This window comes from Arvicanthis niloticus, chromosome 12 (genome assembly GCF_011762505.2).
Source record: "Arvicanthis niloticus isolate mArvNil1 chromosome 12, mArvNil1.pat.X, whole genome shotgun sequence".
Lineage (NCBI taxonomy): Eukaryota > Metazoa > Chordata > Mammalia > Rodentia > Muridae > Arvicanthis > Arvicanthis niloticus.
The window spans coordinates 29739297-29760587 of NC_047669.1; the positions used below are offsets into that span (position 1 = coordinate 29739297).

The window sequence follows — 21291 nt, forward strand, 5'->3', positions numbered from 1 at the left end:
GACATAATGCCCTAAAATTTCAGGTAACTATAGTCACCTCACACAGGCATGGAGTGAGCCTGGTTTTTAAAGCCAAGAGAAGGAGAAGCAAAACTCTGCTCTTCCCTGAGTAAGAACCATTTGGCAATAGTCACAATAGTTAGAGGGAATAGCCTTTTGTGAAGAAAATTGTGGTGTCTCAGGGCTGTTTTTATTAAAACATTTAGTCCACCAGAATACCAATTTTAAGAATAATTTAATTCACAAAGCATATGAAATGAACAGAAGAGTCTAGTCCCAACAGCTGCATCCTACCACTGTGATCCTGCTGTGATGCAGGGTGGCTCGGTGGTCAAGATCCCTCCCCCACTGGTTGCATTTGGATATTTGTGAGAGGAGGGGGAAAAAAAAACAACCTAGAACTCATTTCCTTTAATATCCATATGGCATGTAGCAAAACCACCAGAGAATACTAATCAAGATTTTTTTTTTTTTTTTTTTTTTTTTTTTTTGCCAATTCTAGCCAGATGTTCAGGTAACAATAATAGACATCTTCTCCCTCTTATTTTTGTCTTTGTGTTTTCTTCTCCAATCTAATGCTTTTCTTGCTTTTATGGATCGAAATCACTCCTTAAAGGAAGTAAGCAAAGTTTATCCTATTTGTAAAAACCACACAGTACTTTGACAGGTAACTGTCTCATTGTGCCTTTTTGTACCCTGTGCGACTGAGGAGCACATGGAAGAGCCAGGCAGTAGTCCTCAGAGGATGTTTAGCTTACCTAGTCGAATCCACTGTTTCACACTACAGAACAATGAAAGGAGAGAAGAAAGTTTCCCTCTTGTGGTCCTACCCCACAATGAGTAGCAGGATGTAACCTCTCTGTGTCTGTAATTTCCGTAAAGTCCTCCATGATATCTGTGGGTACTGGCTCCTGAGGATGCAAGCTTTAAAAGTATGTCCTGGCAATGATTTCCCACAAGAGGGAAATGTGAGCTGGTGAAGAAATACAGACATAGATATCTTTGTAATATTTTTCCTCATAAATATTTTAACTTGCTATCAAGACCCCATTTGATTTTCAGTCAAATGAGTGATTTAAAGAAAAAATTATCTTTGGGGGCTGGGGAGATGGCTCATTTAGTAAGATGGCTTGCTTTGTAATCATGAGAACTTGAGTTCAGAACCCCAGAACCCACATAAAATGCTGGACATGACTCCATGTGCCTATAATCCCAGCATTGGGAAGTAAGAGCCAGGCAGTTCCCCAGGGTTCACTAACCATTCAGCCTTACCAGAACAGTGAAGTTCTAATTCAGTGAGAAACCCTTTCTCAAAGAAATAAGGCAGAAATAGTGACACAGGAACAGATCAGACATCATTTTCTGGCTTCCGTATATGAGGACCACTTACAAATAAGACATATATATACACACACACACTTTACCTTTGTAATTTTTCTAAGTCATATTTTCAGTCTTTCCTTCCTATCGCTGGGATTTGGGGTAATCATCTTAACAGGTGGCTGGGAGGAAATCATGTGTGAAAAGTCCTCATAGCTTATAGCAAAACAGAAGATGTGCTCAGGAGAGAAATGAAAATCCATAAATGCAGTTACCCCCCCACCACAAAGAGAAGAGTTCAGGGACACTGTGATGCTACATGGCCTGCATGGGGAGACGCCGAAGCCATGTTTTCAGTTGCTTTTCACTCCCTGGAAATTTATGCAATAAACAGAGCCAAGAAACTTTGGAATATACTCTGCTGAAACATAAAGGAGATGAGAAAAAAAGTCCTTTGAAACTCCAGTTTAACCAGTGCATGCTAGCAGCCAATCCAGTGATATAACTGCCTCCTTTGTCCTTTAGGTTTGACATTTCTGTACACTAGGAAACAGAGAGTGTATCTGCCTAGTGTGTTTGGAGCACTTGGCTGTTTCAAATACTTTTAAGATGAATATTTGTTTCCTGCATTTCCTTAAACAAGTTCAGTTAACAATATCGGTTATCCCACGATGCATGGTTAGTCAGTACATTGCAAAAAAAAAAAAAAAAAAAAAAAAAAAAAAAAAAATTGGGCCCTTCTCTTTCTCCCTTTGCCCCCTCCTGTCTGTCACACTGTGTGAGGAGTTGAGAGTGTGTGTGCATATGTGCATGTGTGTGCATGAGTGTGTCTGGGAGGTAGACAGATTCCCTACCTGGAAATGGCTTGCTATTATTAGATGTTCAGTTACCAGGGGTTATGTAAGACAATTGAAGCTCTGTTTTTTAACAGAGACATGATTCATGCTGCTTGTAGTAACAGTAACCACCTCCAAACCGAGACAGAAACCAGACTCAGACAAAGGCTGGAGAAATCAATGCCGACTCACTGCAGCCCCTCTCCCGATACCCTCTGCCTTTCAATCAGGGCACTTAGGTTATCAGGAAAGGAGGCTCCTGCTAATTCTGGGTCTGCTCTGTCTCCTGGGACTGCCAGATAAATTCATGTGTCTGGAGCTAGACACAGGAAAAAGTAGGCTTCTTCGGGAGCTGTGACATTCGAGCTCCCTCCCTAGGATCTCGCCAGTGTTCCCCACCTGGCAAGGAATAGGGCCTGCACCTGTGCTAGGCACAGAAGTCTCTGTGGTCTGTTTAGAAAACTTAAGGGCTTGAGTGTTGGGATCACCTACTCTCAGAACTTCCCTCTGGTGATGTTTTCAGCTTGTCGAGAGAGCAGAGTGGGGTGGTATTAGAGCCCCTTTAGTACAGCTTTTTTCAAAACTCCAGCTGACTCGGCTTGGCTGTCAGTTCTCCCCCAGATGAAGACCCTAATCTGAGTCCTTACCACACCAACTCCACAGTAGCCAAATATCTACACATGAGCCCCACAGCTGAGGAGGACAGCTGAGGAGGACAGCTGAGGAGGACAGCTGAGGAGGACAGCTGAGGAGGACAGCTGGGAAGGACAGCTGAGGAGGACAGCTGAGGAGGACAGCTGGGAAGGACAGCTGAGGAGGACAGCTGGGAAGGACAGCTGAGGAGGACAGCTGAGGAGGACAGCTGGAAAGGACAGCTGAGGAGGACAGCTGGGGAGGACAGCTGAGGAGGACAGCTGAGGAGGACAGCTGGGGAGGACAGCTGAGGAGGACAGCTGAGGAGGACAGGCAGTGAATCCCAGTCACGACTTTCCAGTTGAAAACGATCGTGATGCTCAACAGTGGTGTTCTCTGTCTGTGATTTTATAGAGAGAAAAAAATGCAGCTGGGGAAGTTAGTGACCTGACCAGAGTCATGTTCCTGTCAGATGCAGAGAGACTATGATATCTGATTCTCTGCTGTTACAAAGTTTGATGGTAACCAGGACATTTTTGGAGGGAAATTTTTTAAATTAAAAATAAAAAGCATTTCTCCTGAAAACTTTTAGAGTACACTGTATTCACTCAGCAGGCAACTCAAAATCTTCCCCTTCCCTCTCTCCTACCCCAGCCCCAAATGTTCCATCTGTGTGAATCATGATGGAAACTCTTAATGAAAGTATCGGGCAAACTTTCCTGTGTCTCCCCATGAAGCACTAGCACATCCCTAGTGCATCCTCCTGTCCCTCCCAGTGGCACCCCAGAAAGGTGTGGATATCTTAGGCTTCCCCCCCCCCCAGAACCTGGAAACAAACTACTTCGGCTACAAAAAGAATCTAATGCTCCAGAAGCCTCGCATGACTGAGAAGACAGCTGTCCTGCCCCAGTTCATGTACCCCACAGGCAGCCCACCCCTTCACTCCCTCTCAAATGGAAGGACAACTCTGAGTGTAGAGGTGACAGAGAAAGGTCTAGCCTTTTAGTTTCATCGAGTCAATAATCCCCTACAATACAATTTCCTTTTTAAAAATACTATTATGGATTATTAGTAATGGTCAATATCTTGAAAGATCTTAGGACTATTAACTGTGGACTATATGAAGTCTCTGCTGGTACACATACTCTTTAATTTTCAAGGTAAAACGTAAGTAAGCGTTCCCATTTTGTATAAAATACTTTTAATTATATCCTCTGTATACCATGTCTTTAATGGAGGACCACAGTGAAATACTTCACAGACTACAGTTCCTGAGCATTTTCTTTTCTGCTAAAATACGAAAGTCTTCTGTTCCCACGGTTGCAAGGAAGAAAGCTGTACTCTTCCTGCACACTGTAAAAGCTCCTGCGCATACACCCAGGGACTATACTTTTAACTCCAATCTCAGCACAAACTCACCATTAGGAAATACGCTAAGTCTCTACTTCAGATAACATCTAATCTGCAGAACTCAAAGCTCTTTGATCTCTGGCTGTTATGCACTGGCCTGAGAAGACCTGCCCTGGGCTTTCTGTGCTGTGGCAGTAACCAGTCTTATGGGGAAAATGTTGGGGGCTTTGTATTGTGCAAACGGCTGCCAGGCCTGCTTTAGCTTACACAACACAATATGTCTCCAGACAGACTGGAGATGGAGGCTGGAATATGGGTGAAAGGTGGTAGGGAATTCTGCAGACATTTGCTGCATTCCCTAGGGATGTCTTTTATTTTCATCACGATACCATGATTTAATGATCACAAATAACATTTTTTTTTCCTTGACAAAAGTGTATTCCAGGACTTTTCTTCATGGACTGTTTGGTGTTCTTTATTCTTTTATCTTTCCCTCTATTTGGTAAAAACTAAGCAGATTCTTGCTTATAGATAAGAACAGGACAGCCTTTGCTTTTCTCTGTTTAGTCTTAATTAAAAGCCGTACAGACACATGGTGGAATGTTGAGGTGATGGCAGTAGGAGTGAATGGTGGTTTTTCCAGCAATGTATCATACATTCTACCCAGACCTTAACCACCCTAACAGTCCCCTACGGAAACCAGAGTAGACTTTATCAGGCCTCTAATTACTATAGTAACCAATAACATGAGTATAACATCCCTACTATGTGCAAAGGCCTGCAGTAGATGTTGATGTTTCCGTAAACTACTAGCCCTCTAATCCCTAGAGGACTGTGACCCACTCACTCCCAATGACACATAAAGCAGAGAGTAAACAGTAACTGGCATCTAAATGATAAGTCAATGTCAGAGGTCAACATCAGCCAGAGCATTCTTCCCAACAGAGTTTCATAAGGAGTATGTCGCTTCCTACGGACCTTGAATGGGAAGAAAGTTTAGGTACCAATGAAAGGCAACAAACATGGCATCCTGTTACTTTGAAACAGTGTGTTCAAAAGCTTAGGAATACAACTATATTTGTCTTTCTGACCCCTAAAAGTTAATTTACTAAATGGAGTATTAACAGAAAGACCTTATTTTATAGACATTCAATGGCTTTCATCATAGACAAAAACAAAACAAACACACAAGCTTTCTCTTGATTTTCCTCAGGCATTTTCTTAGGTAAAATGATGTTCCATTAATCCAATAAGCTTGGGCAAAGCATATAGGGCTTCCTAAATTTTTTTAACCAAATATATGTTAAGATTTCTTTTTAAGTATTTATTTTGTGTGTCCTTGTGCAGTATTTGGGGCTGGGTGGAAACAGGGCAAGCACACATGGAGGTCAGACTTGTGGGAGTTGTCAGTTCTGTGTTTCTAATTCACAGGTCCCCAGAATCATTCTCAGGCTTAGCAGAAATGACCTTCACACAATGAGCCATCACACTGGCCCAACTTTTTTTTAAAAACGATAGTTAAGGGCTGGAGAGATAACTCAGCCATTAAAGGCTAGGCTCACAACCAAAAACAATAGTTGATTTATGTATGTGGGAGTTTTGTCTGCCATGCATTTCTACACACATATGCATGCCTTGTGCCAGGAGAGGTCAGAAGAGAGTGTTGGATCCCCTGGAACTGGAGTCCCAAAAGGTTGTGATTTGACTTGTGTGAGCTGGGACTTGAACCAGGGCTCTCTGGAAGAGCAGCCAGTGCTTTTAGCCATGGAGCCACCTTTCGATGTCTCCCCTCCCTCGCCTCTTTTTTTCTTATGATACTTTTTAAGGTACTAGTACCCTATAACCTCACTCTGCGATAAACCACCTTAAAGGAGTTGAAGGTCCAGAGTTGAAAATCATACTGTGTTGTAATAATCAGTGCTGTTGACAATGAACGTACCACTAACTGCAGAGAAGTTTCAGAGATAAATTTAGTCTATATAGCAGGTGAAGACTGGAGAGGAGAGTGTCTGAAGGAAGAATCAAGTGTGGAGGGAACAAGGAAGAATAGTTCTATCTTGAGTAATGAAAATCAGAGGTGATTAAAGGAGATTAGAGTCCATAGACTTACATGCTACATGGCAGCTGCGTAGGAGCCATGCTTATCAACTGAAAAAGAAAACAGAGAATGAACAGGACTTGGTAAAATACACCAAGGTTCACACATGGAAACAATAGGCAGGATTGGAGGCCCAAGATGGGAGGAGATAGAGGGCCTTACTTACACCAGGGGCAGCAATGAGCCACTCGTGATCATATGGATTCATTGGTGAAGACATTAAGGGGAAACCCCACACATAAAAGTGGAGACGGAAAGGAAACACACAGGCTACCAAGGACAGAACTCCATTACAAGCTGCTATAGGCCACACCTCAGGGCAGCGTGACTAAAACCTCATGTCCCATCCTACATTGCTCCGCTCCTGCATCACGGCCTATGGTAAATAACTGTATCTTTCCTAAAGCATCTCAGCTGCCTTGTCTATATGTAAAATCGGAATACCACACCTTTGAAGAGTAATCATAAGACGTGAAGTTAAACAATGAAAGAAAAAGTCCATTTACCATGTGCTAAGCATTTAGTTACGGGTACCCAAAGTTGTCACTGACGTGAGGGGACAGAAAAAAGAAAGTGAAATTCTCTCAGAGTGTGTTATCTGGGGCAAAGCTACTGGGATGCATCTTAGTACCTGTTTTGTTTTCTTTTCCTTTCTTTTCTTTTCTTTTGTTTTGTTTTCTTTTTCAGTAAAGCAAAAAATGCTTAGTACAGAAAACATAATGCAAGAGACAAAGTAAAAAACTGATACAACAGAAAACATTCTGGTCCACAAATCATTCGTATTTCAGAATTTAAAGAGACCTCATAACCAGGGTCTGTGGCAGGCTTTCTGGACAGGAAGGTATCCATTTGGACTGACTTGGAGTGGGTAAGATGGGGTGTCTTGTTGCCATCATATATCTATCACCTGATCCCCAACTCTCTTAATTTAAATAAGAATCAACTACCTGAAACACTAAGGCTTTGGGGATATACGGTTCTTATTAACAGAGTTTGTGAATTGTCAAAAAGGAATCAGGGGTCTCTATGGAGAATATTAACATAAACTTACTGTGACAAACAGTTGCACTACGATTCCACTGTCTGTGGCAGGACTATCCCAGGGGTCTTTGAGCCATCAGAGGTATTTCTCCTGGACATGAGTATTAACTGGTGGTTAATTAACAAGCTACATTTTAAAACTGGAAATGGTTCTCCCAGCATGGAAAAGCTGAAGCTGAGTTCCTGATCAGCCTGTCTGGCCTTACTTGTTTTAATGGTTTCTCGCCAGTTTTCATCAGGTGGGATTAGTGTTATTGACTAGGGAATTCGTTTCAGGTAATTAGTTAAAAAGTTAAAAGTCAAATAGATTTCTTTAACGTGGTTAGTGGCTTCCCGGCTTGATGAGCTCTGTAATTCCCACAGTTTTCCTCTCAGGAGGCTATTACAATTTTAAAGGGATCTTAAAATCGTAAAACTTATCCCTTCTTTTTTACAAATGGAAAAGGTGATCCAATGAGAAGCCAAATGATTCACCTAAGGTCACCCAGACAGTTCTAGAATTTTCTTTCCCTTCTCTTAGTCTTACTCCTTTGAGTTCTCTTTGAATTCTCTCTGTCCCCCCCTCTTGTGTACTCATACACATACATGGGGACACACACACACACACGCTCTATTCCCACAGTTACCTCATTACCAGTTGTTTCTTTTCTTGCATTTGCTCCTGTGCTGTGAAATATCTTATGCTTCAGTTTATAAGCTAGTAGGTCTTTGGCAATTAGTAACCCCTCACCACTGACTCACTACTTCATTTAGAGTGAAGAAATGAGGGAAGTAGAACAATTTTAAATTTACTGTGATCTTCAAGACAGCTTTTTCTACACCTGGGAATTGCTGTTAGACAATTAAGGTTAGTAAAGCTCATTGAATTTCTCAGAGGAAAGGTGTTATTTAAATTATTACCAGATAATTATTGTTAAAAATAACAATAATGTAAAAATGGGACCATGGCATGTTTGAGATATTATCATTCTTAGGTTACAGAAGTTGAGGGAAGTTATTGGAAATCTAGAAACAATACTTTGTTGTTGTTCACAACATAATGTCAGAAACTCCTGGAATTCTGATGTCTGATGACTGGCCCAGAATCAGAAGCCATGTTATTCAGCTAAATTGCCCCTCCAAAAACAAACCTCTATTAGAAAAGAGAATGTCAGATGTAAGACAAGTGGTATCCAGACCTGTAGCATCAGCATCACCTGGGAACTTGCCGAAATGCAGAATTGCAGACTCTGCCCAGACATGCTGATTCAGAAATACCAGCGATTTGAGTGATGATTAGAACTTGATACTGATATAAGACATTCCCTTTTCAATTAGAAAGTAATTACGAATGACCTATGCATATTGGCAATTTCAAGGCCAGTTCTGTCCCTGTGACTCTGAACTCTCAAGGAAACGACTCCCTGTGGACCGTGGCAGGAGATAGTAATATACCCGTGAGATGTGAAAATTGTTTTATAGTGGCAAGAACACAGAAGATCTGTGTTTGAATTCTGTCTTCACTATCTTCAAGCTTTCCAATCACAGATTTTTTATGAGCTCTCTGAGTTTCTCCTCTGTACACTGGGCCTAGTAATCAACATAGCTGAGAAGGTTAAGTGAGGATCTTTTCACATATGTGAATCTGTGGTCCCTAATAAAATGTAGACATCCATAAACAGCAGCTCTTGTTTTCGCTGCGCCTTTTCTGTGAGCTTCCACCACAAAGCACCCTCCCATTTTACACTGACTTGGTGATCTTTGAGGAGTGAGTACCAAAGGCCACACTGAAGTCAGACCTCAGCCGACAGTGCCTCATGTGATGCGTGGCATTGTGTTCCTTAGCAGCTCACTCAACTGGCTTCCAAAGCAGGTGTGCAGAGACGCCATCAAAGCAGCAGGCAGAAGAGAAGTGACCCTGTGTCTGTTCTGCATCTGACACCACCATGAAACTTGCTGGGTTCTAAGGGCAGACTCTTTATCACAGTGCTGCTGTAAGAGGCAGGGGAAACAGCTGGATTTCCAGATACTGAGTAGAATTTGTGGCACCAGCAGCCCTTCAAAATTACCTTTTAACTTAAAAAACTTAGTACACTGGATATGGAAGTCATTAAAGGGGAATAAATACGAAACCTCGTGAGGTCATTTTCACTGAGTCTTTTTTTATCCTTTAAGCAATAAAACATGACAGACCATGCAGTAGCCCTGATTAGTAGACCCTCAGGTGTGTGCAGGCACCTGAGAGGGCAACTAAGGAAATAGGGGTAGAAGATACTCTGCCAAAAAAGCTGGCAGATCATAGCAGCAGGATGTGAAGGAGAAGGCTTTGATTAAAGGACAGGAAGATTATGGCTCTGTTTAATTACAAATTTCACACTTTTAGTAAACTATTATGTGCACTGAACGTGTACAGTTACCTAATTACATGGAGGATATCTGTATATTGCCAGGTAACTATTCACTGCAATATGGGAGAATATTGGTCAGTGATTTTCTTTATTATCTTAATGTAGTTGCCGGGAGATAAAAAAAAAAAGTTCAGCGAGACAAAGAGTTAATAATCTCTAGCCACACAATGGATTATAAAGAATAATGAATAGTTTGTGAGCCCAGTTTTGCTGGTTATGTGGCTGCTAAGGTAAACGGTTCAATGCATAGCACCTCTCCACCATACCAGCCAAAAATGTTTGATAAATATGACTATCTTCTTCCTTTGCTGAGTAACGATGAGTTGATGAGGCCTTTGGCACTGTAGGCTAATATTTAAGAGGAAGCCTTCCTGGCCAATAATAAATGACTGGTAGGCCCCGAAAGATCTGTTTTATTTGCTGTGGTAAACACCACTATCCCAAGACAGTTGTTTTGGTTTTAGTTTTCGTTTGGTTTGGGTTGTTTCTTTGTTGATTTGTTTTGTCTTAGCTTTTCATTTAGGACTAAGAAAAGATGAATCTGTTTGAGGTCAGAGGAAAAATGGAACAAATAATACTTCTTCCATCTTTGGAAGAAAACAAGGCAAAAAAAATGAGAAGGGGCTTGGGGCCGTCACCTGCACATTTCTATGAGTAAATCATTAAATAAGGAGAAGAATAAGTGCAAATTTAAGCTCACCAGAACACAGAAAGTGAGCAAGCTTGCTGGGAAAAGAAGTGTTAATGCAGCAAGACTGCCAGACGGCTATGATGAATTTAACTGTAGTATTGATGTAGCCTGTTTTCACGAGGAACCATAGCTGAAGCCATGGCCTTTGCAAACGTGAGGAGCCTCATTCCAGTCTTCAGTCTTAGTTTGTCAGTCCAGTGGTATGTTCAGTATTGTCACAATTGTTACTGCTAGTAGTGTTAGAAAATCTGCTTCTTTGCTGTTATGATCCACCATCATTTTAAGGCATCTCAAAACATAAAGTGCTATTTATTCTCTCAGTCTGTTGAAGCTAATAAGTGAAACAAGTTTGTTATTTTTGAAACATAGTATACACCCAAACAATCCCTGTCTCTGGTCTGATCATTGCTCTTGGTGGTCTGGTGGCCTTACTGGTACTCAGCAGTCACTGACCTATTTAAAGATACAAGACCTTTTCTATCAGTTGTCCTTGCTTAGTTACTAACAAGGGTAGGACCTTGAGCAAGTCTGCTCCCTTAATCCCCTGTCTGAACACAAGGACAGTGGAGTAGATGAGCTTCAAAGTCCTTTCAGTTCATCCTCAGTTTCTGTAACTTCTAAGCAAGGTTCTTTATTCCTTTGGAATTCCACCCAGCCAACCTCAGCTGACCACACATCCATATGTTAGGCATTGCTTATGCAAAACGTTGTACTATGGAGGCAGGAAAAGAGGTATGGGCCTTATTCTGTACACCATAAATGGACTTTGCCAACACCTCTGTAGCCAAAGACAGAGTCATAAGACAAAAGTCCAAGAAATGCATTAGACACTAGAGACTTCAGGATGAAGACCCAAGATACAGGATTGCTGTCAGGGTTTAAGCTGGCTGGACAATGGACAGCTGTGTGGAAATATGATTGGTTGAAAGGAGTGTGACCTAATGATAGTAGACTGAGCACAGAAACCCAGCAAGTCCTGTCTGTTCAGATTCTTGCTGGCCTCTCTGTACAGCATTCCTTCTATCTGGGTATGAACAGGACCATTTCTCAACCTAGGGTCTTAAGATCTTCTCTTCCAAAGAAGGTATGTCAGAACATTTGTAGCCTTTTCATACATAGAAAGGCACAGGAAGAGTTGAACATCTTTAAGCTTCACGACCTGCTTTTAGGGATGGGGTTCTAATTTCTATCTTCTGCTTTGCAGAAAAGAGTCTCTTGTTTCTGTGACTTGTCTTATGAAGAGAGGAGGCAGAAGAGAGGAGGCCAGGAGAGGGGCAGACAGAATGGTTGCTTCTGAAGCCTCCACCCTTGGGCTTTATCTCTGCTCTCCAGAAGTAGAGGGACAAATGGTACAAGTGACTGGAGTTGGTAGAATGTACCAAGGGATTCTACAAATCAGGGCTTGAGGATTCAAGGGCATTTCCCTTTGAGAAATGCTTCCTAAATGAGGCAGTGTTTAATGGCTCTTAAAGAAGCTATATGTAGACACTAGAAAGAGAGGAGGGTACTATGAACATGAATGGAAGAATGGGGCTCTGGTGGTGTAGAGAATGAACTAGAGGGAGAAGAATCAAAAATTATATCGGAGCTACCTTGTAACAGTACATAAGGAGTCGTTGCTCAAAGGAGTGTTGCACAAAACGTTTAGGCTAGCATTTTAGAACACTAGTGTAACAATGATAGAAAGGTTTAATGTTGGTTTAAAGTGGAGAGAAACTACAAAAATAGAGGGAGTCAGGAGATGGTCTCAGATGTTCTGGCAGCAGGTAGTAAAGAGACAAGAGAGTCAAGAAAGTCAGCCAGAGGAAGAACTACAGGTTTGGTGGCTGATTCCATATGGAGAGGCAAAAACATCAGGATAAACATCAGGATAGCTGCTCAGCTACAGACAAGTCCCAGAGTAGAAACGGCAGCAAGAGTAAGGAAATCAAAACTCTGGGAAAGCAACAGGTTCTGAGGAAAAGACATCGAGGCCTATCTTTACTTTCTAATTTAAAAGAGTCTGGTACTCCTCAGTGTCGATGGAATTCTGCGGCGTTAGAGACCCTGATTTGCTCATCTTCCAAAGGGTCTACTAGATACAGTGTGCACACTGGTCGAACAGATGGTGAGTGCACTGGTCACTGGCTGAATTCACAGTACAGGTCTGGTGCACTGCAGAAAGCAAGAGTTAGAGAGAGCAATGGAGAGACACTGAGAACATGCTTACTGAGGTCTAGGCAAGTTTTCTAGACAAAGCCTACAGCAAGAATGTTAAAGAACTTATCTATCAAGGAAAGAGGAGAAGGAAAACAAGCCAGTGCAGGAGACAGAGCAGCAGACAGTCAAGATAGTGTCCTGCCCCCATCACAAAGGTGTGTAAGTTTAGGGACAAAATGGACCCTGAGCAGGACCCAGAGGGCAGGGATGGGGTGGTCAAGAACCTGTGAGCTGGGGGCCCCTGGAGACAGATCATAATCTACACTTTCTAAGGCTGTACTCCCTGGGGTTAAAAGATAAGAAGGGGAGAGTCTTCTGTTCTCCTGAAGGGGAACAGAGAGAAGACAAGAATTCAAACCAGGTAAGTGACTGTCTTCAGAAGAAGTAATGACTGAGCAGTAGAGAGGCAGAGACTGAAGGGAATTAACCGTAGCAGAACTGAGATATACAGAGATACTGTGGACTACTACTCAGCCTTGAAAAAGAAGGCAAGCTTGTCATTATACATCATAGATGAACCTTGAAAACCATTAGGTACAATAAGCCAGGCACAGAAAGACAGATATAGCATACTCTCTCTTATATATGGAATCCGAAAAAAGTGGAACACTCAGAACCAAATAAAATGGTGGCTAATGCAGGCTAGAGGGCTGTTGTTCAAAGAATGCAAAGTTTCATTTAGATGTTTTTTCTAGTCTAAACAAAAATTTTATTCAAGACAAGACAAATAAGTTCAAAACTTTTTTTTTCTCCTTTTTTTCTCCGTTCTCTTCCTCCAGGCAGCTGCTGAGATTTACAGTTTGTCTGCCCTAGGATTTAAAATAAAACTTTTTTTAAAAAGTAATCATTATCACCACAAAACATAAACATGTGAGGTCATAGATATGCTAATTATCTTGATTTGTGGATCCCACAATGAATACAAATCTCAAAACATTGCGCTAACATTATATGTGCTACAAATTGGTATGATTTGTGTCGACTAACAACTACCCAGTACATGGAAAACATCATGGAATGATGCCCCCCCACCCCACCCCACCCCCCTGTGTCTCTGTTCAAATTCCGTCTCAGCTTCCCAAAGCAATGGCACTGCCGGGGTGCTCTGATGTCTGAGACCGTCCCAAAAGTCAGCAGAGACACACACTACAGAGACAGAGCCCCTTCTCTGTCTTGCCACCTTCTGGAGCAAAGATGCGGCACCAGCTGCAGTCACTTTCCTTAGCTCATGTCTCTTACAACACTGTTAAATAAACGAACAAAGCATGCAATAATCATGTCCTACTCAGTTAATGACCTTGCTTGTTTTGTTGTTTGTTTATGCTAGATGCAGTCATTCTCTGTTCCTTGTCCCGATGAACATCTGCACTAGGCCCAAGCCTTGGAGTGATTTACCTGAAGAGTGACACCAGTTATCTGGAAACTACTGTAAGTACCTTACATCTCTAGTGAACTCACTTACTTTGTTTAATAGGTGGTGGTTCTGGTGGTACTGGTGGTGGTACTGCTGGTGGTGGTGATGGTGGTGGTGGTGGTTATGGTGGTGGTTGGTAGTAATGAACCATGCAACTGGAAAAGCTGGTAAAATTTCATATAGCTTCATCTCTTAGGTTCAGCAAAAGTGACCAGTCCTAATACCCACAGCAGAGTTCAGCTACCGGCACTCATTGCATACATACTCGGGTAGTGTTCTCCCCAACCCATCTCCTGTGGTTATATCTCTGCACACCCTGAAGGAAGTAGAGCTGTTCTGCTTGGTCCTGTGTGCCTCTTCCCAAGATGGTTGTATACCTATATATATACCTATGTATATAGCTCATTGTTTGCTAGTCTATAGAATCTCATGCTTACTTGTCACTTCATGTCACCCGTCACTTCATGTCACCCTGGTCAAATCTGTGAGCCAGCTCAGCTTTCCCATGACTACATGATCTCTGGAATACATAACATGCTGTTGCCTCCCTGCAAGTGTAAGGAGCCAAGGCTTGCCCTTGGGACTCTGGGCCCCTTCTACCATATCTCCAGCCCATCCTGCCAACTCTGCTGTGCCCTCTGGAGGCATGGCTCTGTGTAGCTGATTGGGTTCCTTATACACTGGACATTTCTGTATAAATAGCCCTCACAAGAAGGTGTGCAGAAATAAGATAGGGCAGGCGATTCAATATCCACAGGACAATAATGAAAATTTATTAACTAATTATATTTAAACTAATACATGAATATATTTTTTTATTCTAAGAAAGGCCAAAATTTTGAATTGTTTAGAAGCCATGCATGTAAAAATAATTATGGATAAAATCTCATTTTAATTGTACTTACATGTTCTTCTGTACAGTATGAGGCAGGTAATGGGATGATTTATTTATTTATTTATTTATTTTTACTTTTTTACTGAAGTCTCTGTTACCAGAAAACACTAAACTAATAGTCTTCTTAGGTGCCAGGTAGGACTTTCACATTCATGTTACTCATGTCTTTAGCTGCTCTAGCACACCTTAAAACCAAAGAAATGAAGCTAGAATTTTGTTTTGGGTCTTTTTACCTGTAGTGCATTTGTTCTCATGATGGTAATTAGTGATAGCTAGTATGTAGGTGATGGACAGCCCTTGCTAGCCAAGATGGGGAAAGAAGGGCATTGAGAACTGGGATTTATGGCTTGAGAAAAGGCCATGCATTGTTTCTTCAGTGTGTAAGCACGCAGGGAACTTACTTGCATAGTTTATCCTTACACTCAAGTGCAAGAAGTGCACACTTCCCACACCTGAATAGTATCTCTCATCTGAATTTTCCTTCAGCACAGAGTAAACCTGTGCCAGCAGCACAGCCACGCTAGGGTGTGGAGTGATACCGAGGGGTGTGTTGGTTACAGCTCCTACATTCTTGTGCTGCAGAGAACTCATACCGAAGAACTGGGATCTGACCTTTCTTGAAAATTGCAGGGAAATCTACAGTCACATGTTTTGTCACAGAAAAAATATTTCGTCTTCTCCTGAGCTCCAGAGAGGGGGATAGACTGAGTTACAACCCCAATAGAAACTGCTTCCTTACACACACAAAAGAAATAATTCCTGGGGTAGGAAAAATATAAACATAGGACCTTTGAAGCAGTGTGCCCTTCCTGGGGCTGCCAGCACTGTGTACCTGTTCTCAGCGAGTGAGAGGTAATGGTGAAGCACTGCTGGATTTGAACACATTACCACACACATGCTCAGGCTTGCCTACTGACTCACTGTTGTGATGATTAAATGAGATGATGTATATATAGGGTCTGGCTGGCAGAGATGAGTATGTCTCCTCAATCCACTAAGATTACTGAGTGTTCAGTGGGTGTCACTATTCTAGGCACAACGATATGTAGCAAGGAACACAAACAAAGCCCCACTTACTCAGTTCCCCTGCTCTATAAATAGCAAACAGACAAAGTAGGTTCGTGGAAGCTAACAGAGGACTGATTTGATTTTATTTTGCTTTTTCCTTCCAGAAAGTATAATTGAGAGGAACAGGGTGAAGGAAATGCAAATGCGAAAGGGAAGCAGTAGGTACGCTGAGGAATCTTGCCTACCCATCTCCCATTCCCTGTCCTAACGCGTGACCCAGCGACCTCTCGGGACTCCAGTGCCCAGGCTCCAAGTCAGACTGTAAGACCCCGCCCTAAGGCCATCCTGACTCCTTCAGAGAAGGTGCCCACTCTTGCCTTCCAGCTTAACTGATTCAAAGATGAGATCAACAGCTCTCCATTGTCTCCATGCCTAGTGCTTCACTGTGCGTGAGCATCCCTTAATCCCACCCACACCTCAGACAAGGTCCCTTCATCCAACTCCCTTCAGTTAAAACCGTTACATGTGCCATTATTTCCTTCCGGGATCCTGACTATGGTGAGGGAGGAAAGACACTGAAAAAATTATTGTAAATCAGCCCTGCCAAGAAGAAGGGGAAAGATTGAGATAATAAAATGCTTTAATCATGAAAACATTTTAAATTAATGTGAGAATACTGGGCCCTATCATGAAAGGATAAATTGTAAGAAGGCGTGATAAGCAAGAGTCCTGTAGGTGGGTGTCCATGAATAGGCCACAGTGTTCCGGCTCATGGGTGGCTGCAGCTTGCTTGACCCTCAACTCTGAGGACCTCTCAGCACAGCCACAGCAATGACATCCATGTGAACAGAAGGGAGGCAGCTAACGTTCCTTCTCCGTTCACGACAATTAATCCCTGACCCAGATATTCAAAATACTACTAAGATGAAGGTGTCTTACTTATATAGCTAACATGAACACTACAGAATTAATATTTTTCAAAAAGCTCTATTATCCAGCATTTGGTTCTGGACCAGCACTGTACTAAGCACGACCTGCCTCATCTCCTTTATTCCTACCCACAGCCCATAGCTGGAAGGCATCACTGTTCCCATTTTACAGATGGAGAAGATAAGGACTCAGACATGCAGAATAACCTGCCTTGTTCACAAGGCTGCTAGCTAGTCGAGCTCTGTTTTCCTAAATTCATCTCCCCAGGTAGGAGTGTTGGCGGCTTTTTACTTCATCCCTTCTCCTGTCCCCAGACACCCTACAGTTAAGGAACCGAGTAAGTAGAGAAATGGTTATGACTCCAGAAAGGCCGAGAAAGGCATCACTGATCTAAATTATCTTGATCCAACGACTGCGTAATTATTTATCAAAGGGAGGTTCTGACTAATTCTTTCCTATCCAACCAGGCTGATAAGTGGAAAGCATGTTAATGTGCAAAGGAGGGGGGGAGCCCAGTGCAAGGAGAGAATAGGAGGAGAGCAGGAGAAGGATGGAAGAGAGCACTCGCCTCTCAACAGCCCCTGGAGACTGATAAGAGCTCACATGGATAAAATATTTATTTTTCCATATGTTGCAGAAAGCACTGCTGCCACTGTATGTGTGCAATATGTGTGAAGGGGTGTGAACTATATACACCCAACACCACGGATCTGCCTCATTTCCATGCATTTAACAGGCTCAATACCTAACAGCACATCCATATGTTTTAATGCATATTTCTCTGCACAAACAATATGGTCTAGTTCAGAAAGAGCCAACATCCTCCACAGCCTCACTCACAGCTATGTTTCAGCCCTAAACTTACTGTCCGGGCCAGCACAGGGAGAGTTAAAAACCAGAAGGTTCTGCTGGCTAGCTTAGCTGCCCTTCACCTTAAACGCCTTCCTAGTTCTTAAAGCAGCCTTTTTCTCATAACAAAAATGTTCACAGTGGGGAGATGAAAATGTTTTTGTTCTCTTTGGACAATTGGGACATGTTCAGTCAGAATGTCAGAACTGACCGTTGAAAGGCGGGTGCCTGCGGCCACACTTTTTTTTTCTTTTTCTTTTTCTTTTTTTTTTTTTTTTTTTTTTTTTTTTTTTCATTTTCTTTTTTTGAATGCAGAGCTGCACCAATGTGGCGGGAGGAAGTGCACAATGATTGGCCTGTTTTTCTGTGGAAGTGTTCAGGGTACACCCAGTTTTGCTTTGCATATATTTACGAAACATCTGCCCTTTTCTTGTTCTGAAGTCTCTCTCCCTCACGGCCCCCTTTCTCCTCTCCCCCGGGTTTTTCTTTGTTGTTGTTGGCTTCTCTGACTTCTACGTTGAAGTTTTCATTTTCCGGTCGAGGGACGACCTCATCAGAGTGTGTAATTTAGAGAGAGAGAGAGAGAGAGAGAGAGAGAGAGAGAGAGAGAGAGAGAGAGAGAGAATGAGAATGCACAGCAGGCAGGGAGAGAACAAACTTGAAAGAGACTGAGAGACCAGGCCAGAGAGAGCTTGGCAAACCAACCAACCTTTGGCATGGTGACCAGGAGGAAGGTTCTGGTAGGAGTTTAGGCTCCAAAATGCTACCTGGAGTCAGCCAGTGTGCTGCTGCCCTCTCCAGGCACCAGGGGATACTGCAAGCTACTTAGGCTTGTACAGACATGTCCTCAGATGTGCTGTGTTTATACAATCCTTTTTATGCAACCAAAGAAGGCATTTTCAGTTAATTACAAGAGAGTTTGCTCTTTCCTCCTTAATAAACCACAAACTGAAAAAAAAATGGGTCATAGAGCAGCACCTGTGCATGTCAGACAGACTGCTGTTTTGTGTTATGCTTCTTGGCTTCAGAAAAAGGAATCCCAAAGAATCATGAAAGAGGTTGGGATGGGAGAGGAGATGCTCCAACGGACAGTGTGCAGTGCTCTTGTCTGTGAAGTTGGAAAGCTGCCATGGTAAAAGGAGAAATGAAGTGTCAGGAAAAAAGGCAGGGAAGGAGCCAGGTGGTTGGGGTTTGAATGTGTTCTACTCACAGAGGTGGCTACAATGCCCCTGTGCCGTGGACAGCCTCCAAAGGTAGTCCTGGACATAAGGTGGGGCACAAAATATCAGGCAGGTATCAAAATGTAAATCAGGACAAGAAGAAAGGGCATAAACAGTGCAATTTCTCCAGGGTTAGCCCCTGGGTGGCTTGGCAGTGCACTGGTGCATGTGCATACGAACCATAATTCCCTAAGCCACAAGTCTAAAGCTAGCTGAGGCCTTGTCTGTAAGTACTAGGGGCCATTTTCTTTTCTGCTACATGATAATGGCCATTGGTGTTTTGTTCCTATATTTAAGTGAATTACAAGGACCAGCCACTCTCGTTAAATACTCTTCTTGTAATCAGTGAAAAAGCAACCAGTCCAGGTTGATTCCACTGCTGCATCAAATGAGGACGCTTAATTGAGATTCAGACTGGGACTGGTGTCCAAGTAAGACTTAAATTTCAACTCACTTTAATTCCATCAGCAAACAGCTCTTAACCTGATGCTGTGTATATGGTGCCCCAGTTCACAGTATAGAATAGGCAGTAAATTCTGGCTGCTGTGTATATGGTGCCCCTGGTTCACAGTATAGAATAGACAGTAACTCCAGGAGGACAGGACCCAGATTGCTCAGCCTCTGGCACATCACAGCCATATAATATTTGTACAGTGAATGTGTGAATGAGTGAATAGGGGGAGAGGAGCAGAAAGGCAGAGTAAAGAAATGGATGAATACCAGAAACAGGACAACTGCTAAGATATTCCCCTTCCACAGAAAGGGGAATTCTCTCCGAGAACCAATAGCACGTAACCATTATTGAAATCAGAGTTGGTAAGACAAGAATACTGCAACCACTGAGTGCCGCAGAGAGGAGCCATCCTGTATGAAAGAGGGGAATCACAAGAGTCTAGCACAGAGACACATGTAATAAGTGTGAAGGGTTCATCTTGTTTCGGCGGCAAAGATGAGAAAAGGCCGTTCAAAGCAATGTCAGTAGTGAGTAAAGGTAAAGAGCCCAGAATGTACATTCCAGAAGCCTAAGAATGACAAACAGAGGCCACGGTGCCCGATACGTGGGACCCATGAGATAAGGTAGGGCAGATGATAAGAGCTGTCCTCAAATGACAGGCTAAGGGTGCTGTGGGATTTAGTGACTGGAGAGCAGCAGAGCTAGGGCCTTGGGTGATGAAGTTAGGGGCAGCAGTGCAGTAGAAGAAGCAGGCTGGTGAGGACTGCAGGGTAAGCTGGCCATAGGGCAGAGGAAGGTGAGCAAGGGGCTTCCAGCCTAACAGCAGGCCGCAGTGCCAGAAATAGACACCTCAGAAACAGCCCTGGTTCTCTTAGGGGAAACAGACGGTGGGGAGGGGGCAGTTTGACAGTAGAGACTTTGATTTTAAATTCTTTCTTAATCTGAAAAACCAAAAGGGCAGATCCTTGGGGGTCCCGATAGGCACAGGATTTGAGGGTTAGCCCCAGTCCTCTTTCAGCAATGGATACGGACAGCATTGCAGCTTGATTCTGATATGTTGGCTTTCTCCACACTGAGAAATACATCTGAAAGCCCCCCACCCCGTTCTAATCTTTACCACGCTGTCTCTGCCTCATGCCCTCTGAAGAAACAGATTTGATTTCACAACCTGTTGGACTAAAAACACAGCATACTAATCATAACACCATATTCTGCGAGGGCAGATTTGACTACCCAGTACAACACATTTCAATACAAAATATTCTGTATACAAGTCCAAGCCATGCTCATAGAAACAAGGAGAACATGGAAACAGAGACTTATAACAGATTATGTACCACACATAATCTATCCAAAAAGGGGGGAAAAACATATTTTGTGGTAGCATAGTGATAGAAAAAGAAAAAGTCCCAGAAACTGGGGCGTGTTCAAGGAGGATCTCATCGCTTTGGGGGCGTCTGGTGTTCATGTGCTATATAAATGCCGATTTGCTAGTTACCATTGATTTCAGGGTCATGGGGAAGGGATCCTGGGCTGACTGATAGCTGAACTATTTCACATTCTGTTCCTGGCTAAATCACACCACCACCTTTCTACTCTCTATCAGCAATCTCTTTCTCAGAAGGTGAATACATACCAGTCATGCTCCTAAACTCTGGCATCTGTGCTAAACCAAAGAGCACGGAGAATCTTAGGCTGGGATGGATAAAGAGAAGGCTGGGTATATGGGAGACACCTCTCATCTTTGCCTCCCAGAGCCTACGCTGTCTTATTTGCTTTTCACTTCTTACCGTACAGTCACCTCTGCCACTACCCCTCCCTCTGGACAGCCCACAGATGGAGGTTGGGATTTGAAATTCTGTGTTGATTTCACATAAATCTAATAGTGACGGGAAAGTTGAGTACTCCATAATGAGTTCCAAGAACAGAGATTTAAAGCCAGAAGGAGCCTGTCGGGCGGGCCGTC

The 21291-nt window shown here is 42.8% G+C and overlaps 1 protein-coding gene across 36 annotated transcripts in view; it reads left to right on the forward strand.

Annotated features, from left to right (window-relative positions):
- The window catches only part of Zbtb20 (zinc finger and BTB domain containing 20), a 716739-nt gene that overhangs the window by 651053 nt on the left and 44395 nt on the right, over positions 1-21291 (forward strand). For 26 of the 36 annotated variants that reach the window (XM_076942937.1, XM_076942948.1, XM_076942927.1 and 23 more), the window contains 2 exons: positions 13883-13983; positions 16037-16094. In XM_076942937.1, coding sequence (XP_076799052.1) covers positions 16069-16094 — 26 coding nt within the window. In that variant the 5' untranslated portion in view covers positions 13883-13983; positions 16037-16068. Of the gene's footprint in view, positions 1-13882; positions 13984-16036; positions 16194-21291 lie in introns of all 36 variants that reach the window. The other 10 variants (XM_076942949.1, XM_076942953.1, XM_076942954.1 and 7 more) reach the window with 2 other exon arrangements.